The sequence below is a fragment of the Rhagoletis zephyria genome, unplaced genomic scaffold, assembly GCF_001687245.7.
Source record: "Rhagoletis zephyria isolate East Lansing unplaced genomic scaffold, Rhagoletis_zephyria_1.1 Rzeph_scaffold_22841, whole genome shotgun sequence".
Taxonomy (NCBI): Eukaryota; Metazoa; Arthropoda; class Insecta; order Diptera; family Tephritidae; genus Rhagoletis; species Rhagoletis zephyria.
The window spans coordinates 244-4678 of record NW_016179899.1 but is presented as its reverse complement, the minus strand read 5'-3'; the positions used below and the strand labels follow the sequence as shown (position 1 = coordinate 4678).

Sequence of the window (4435 nt, the reverse complement as noted above, 5' to 3'; positions counted from 1 at the left end):
CCTACTATACTTTTGTCATGTGATGCTCAATGGGCCGTATGAAAAATTGCTTTTTCTTAAAATTTCAGACCTTTTACTTGATTTGTTCAAACAAAATTGAAGTAAAAGTTATGAAATTTTAAGCAAAAGGAATTACTTATTTTTATTCATCTGGCTCAGTATGTATAGGCTTTGACACCCTTTTTTATTTACTCCAACATATGACAGCGTACCTGTCTTTGTCTTATAAAAAGTGATTTTTGATAATTTTTTCGAAAATTCACATCGAAACTGAAACTGAACTGAAATAATTCAGTCAGTTACTCAGTCAGTAATAGCCCTCGTACCACTAGGACATTAGTTCGTGTGCAAGTAGACGATTTACATCAACATTTCGGCCAACAATACATATAGGAACTGCAACACAAACAACAGACAGGACAACACCGAGATTTCACTATTAACTATCAGGAAAAAATTGCAAATAAAATTGTAAAAGGCCAGAAGATTTCAACTATCCATAGCCACCTAGCAAGCATATATATAATGTCCTTTGAAGCAAACCTTTATCGGCAATTTGATTTACCTCGGGAGCAAGCATCCGAAGCAGAAAAACAAGAAGCTCAAGAGCTACCTTCAACATCAAAACAACGCTTGCCAACAGCAAGGTCTTTTGAACTATCACCACCGGTACCGCACCCCAGCTACCCTCGCTTACTTCCAGAAAAACAAGAAGCTCATGAGCTACCTTCGACATCAAAACAACGTTTGACAACACCGGAGCCTATTGAACTATCCCCTCGGGTAGCACACACCAGCTATCCTCTCTCACTTCCAGGGAAACAAAGCCAGAACAGCTGCAGCAGTCAAACACTTTTCCCTGCACCAATACTGCAATCCAGCACGCCAGTAGCACACGGTACAGCCGCCAATCACATATCCAGCAAACGCACACAGCGAGCCAATCAACCCGCTCCCAATACGTTCGCCTACAATCTCGTTCAACAAATTGTCCAAACGGTAGGTGAACTTGAAAATACGCTGTTGGAAGATCAGCAGAGCGATTTCAATTTGCGTTTGGCTTACGAACGCCAAACAGAAAAACTTAAAAATATGTGTCAGTCCTTGGATAATGAAAAAGCGCGTAATGTACGACTGATGGAGTTAATTCGTGGTGTTGAGCTATCTACTTCGACGGAAGATGACGAACCGGATTATGCGCTTTCACGATGTGGTGCTACGGAACGTTGGTCACGTACATCAGACGTATATGAATCGATAAGCCCGCTATTGTTGCAACAGAGGTAAATGTCACTAAAGTCACGAAGAGCACTAAAGATTATTCAAAAGAGTAAACAGTCAGTAATTGAGCGCATCATTCTAACTAAAATAAAGTAGTCATATAGTTCAGATGCCATATCTTAAGGTAGATATAGCGCGGCCCTAGGTATTTCGCAGGATTTAACAAGTTATCTGAAAGTATGATAGCTCTAAATCCATTGCTAATATTTTGCAGTATATCCCAATTTGGTGGAGAGTGACACTTATTTTACATACGAATGAATTCTTATAGTTTTGAATTGGTATAGTTTGGTGTAAGCGAAACATTACTGTTTGCTGTATGAACGGTAATGCAAAACTAACTTCAAGGAGACCCAATGCGTTTGCCCCTAGATGTCCCTTACATTATACGGCGCAGAAGCTCAGCCAAATTAGTGGCAAACAGCTAGACTCAATAATACTACATTGTTTTTGATGCGGCTCTTTAATACTTTTCAGATATGATGAACTCTGCAATTCATACAAACAATGCCGGCGCCAACTTATAAAAAAGGAAAAGCTTCTCAAATTAAGTCGCTGTGAAACCGAAACTGCAAAAGCGCGTTACGACAATCTACTCGATGAATATCAAATTGAACAAAAACGTTTTGAACATGTGTGCTTAATGTATCTACAATTGCAAGCAAAGAAGAATTTTGAGGTAAAAAACAACATATNTGTATGTCGATCTTCCAGTCAGGTGACGAAATGTTTCTTAATCCACATCAATGAAAAAAAAAATTATAGAAACTATTCTGTAAATTATTTTAAAAACTAGTATGTCCTTTTACTTATCCAAAGAGGTGTAATACCTAAATTAAAAAAGTATCTTAAATTAAAATAGTAAACGTTCCGACATAGTTTTCCCTATTCCTTATGCAAAATGTCATTATTTTCCTTAAATTAGTTTTTACGACGCTTGTTCTTCGATGCTGCATCATTTCGTCAGCCGCGTAAGCATCTTTTGTTTTAGGACATTATTTCGATCGGGGTCGTCTCGTTGTTTGCATTATATTATATACATATGTATATTTGTCATTATTTACAGGGTGATTCAAAAACTTAATGGAAAATCTAATTCTTTAGCCATAGGTTAATTCCTTTTAAACGCTGTATTTTATTTAAGACTCCATCCAACTAATGTAATGCTGCATCAGTTATTTTAAATTTCGAATAGGACTTACGTACCATTCTGGATTTTGAACGAAAATGACTTATGACCTTTCTATATTAAGCTAACAATATACATACATATATAAATGAATGTCTATATTTGCTATCATAAGGCCCCTATAGGGCTTCCTTAGAATAGGCAGTGAGGCCAAGGTCTCTTTTGATCTTTCGATCGTGGAGGTTTTCTTGTACTTTTGGGTAACCTTTTACATCGAAAACAAAAAGGGTGTGGGTCTTAAATAACGCAGCGCCATTTATGCCGAAGTAATACATATGTTACACAGTGTAGTTAAACCACATGCTATATCTCTTAATGAAACAAATTTGTATAATCAATTCCTCAATCCATCCCAGCTCCAACGCCTACGTGACGCTCTTAACAGCGCAATCGAGTGTATAGTGAGTGCAGAGAAACTAATCGATTGCTTGGATGAAGAGACGATTACATTGTATATGAATCGAAATATCGCCAACTTATGTGACGAGAATGATTTTTTCAACGACCACAAGACCGACACTATGGAAACCGACCATATTGCAGCATTTAAACAAAATTTCGAGTTATTTATGAAGTCTTTGCGTCTCTGCCAGAGGGCTAAAAAAGTAGCAGAAACCAATGCAAATCAATGAATGCCATGCATGGCCACCATCGGAGGTGCAGTATTGGCAATAGGATTCATCATTACATATTTGAGTGTATGTGTAGTAAATAAATATATAATTAGATAAATATTTCAACAGAGATTTTATAGAGGAAAAAAATATATATATTTTATATGAATATACCAACATTTATACGGCGGGTATATTGCAACATTTTTTGCCCCAACAATTACAAATATTTTCATTTTGCGAGCGAATTTTTTTTTTTTTCGATGAAGACATAAATATGCATTATGTATATATTTTTATATGTGCATGTACATATGTAAGTAAATACTTGCAATAAAAAATTTCCCGAAAAAAATAAAACGAGTTTTAAGTATTTTCTTAATAAGTTGATTTTTTTATTTGTTTTCATTCAACTAGCATTTTCCTTTGCACTAGTATTCGTCGCTTCAGTTACATTCTCAGTTAGTTTTCGTTTGCGTATCAGCTGAGTTTACAATTTCTTAGGATTTTTGCTGAAATTATTCTATTTTCGCTTCTTTTATAATAGTATATTTTCGCACATACGTATATATGTAAATGTGTACATTAGAGTGCAACACGCTCCATACAAAAAAAAGGGTATTTTTCCATCGGAATTATACAATTTATTATATTTTAATGCTTATGTCACAATATTTCGGAAAACTATTAAGATTTGTGTTAGCTGGTTTCATTAGAAAATGCCTCCAAATATATATTATTTGTTTTGTATCATCTGAGGTGAGTTTTAGAAAAAAAAAATTTTTTAATCTAGCTCATTTTATAAAAATCTCGGTCTTTAGAGATCTTTTCAAATCGGCATAGCTCATGTAAATCTTAATACTTTTCTGAAATGTTTCGGCGCAAGTCTTTAAATATAATAAATTTTAAAATTTCAGTAGAAAAACCGCGACTTTTTTTTCATGAAACACCCTAGTCTAAACATATTTTTGCTCATACAAATAGTTACATATATCGCACGCGGTCTTCAAAAGTGACACAACTCAAAATTTAGCATTTTTGAAATTATATACTAGAAATTTACACTGAGCCTTTATTTACCTTTCAGCAAAAGCTGGAATAAATTTTTGTTATAATTTGTTGAAAAAACCTAAGGTAAAGTCCCACTTGCCCATATGCTACGAAATAGTTTAGAATAGCAATTTTGAGTTGTGTCACTTTTGAAGATCGTTTGCGATATGCATTCATAAGTAAAATTGGTTCCTTCCTTGCACTAGTTTTTCTTTAGTTCAGGGCATATTTAGTTTACGTAAATATGTGTGTAAATGTTTTATAACTTTTTTTTATTTTATATACATATAGTACTCATTGA

At 34.6% G+C, this 4435-nt stretch overlaps 1 protein-coding gene across 1 annotated transcript; it reads left to right on the top strand.

Annotated features, from left to right (window-relative positions):
• The first annotated feature begins 454 nt into the window (after positions 1–454).
• On the top strand, positions 455–3267 carry LOC108381525 (uncharacterized). Its single transcript, XM_017637935.1, has 4 exons — positions 455–631; positions 704–1283; positions 1759–1960; positions 2827–3267. Exons 1-4 carry the CDS (start codon positions 526–528, stop codon positions 3100–3102), a joined length of 1164 nt encoding a protein of 387 aa, XP_017493424.1. The 5' UTR covers positions 455–525; the 3' UTR covers positions 3103–3267.
• The last annotated feature ends 1168 nt before the right edge of the window (positions 3268–4435 follow it).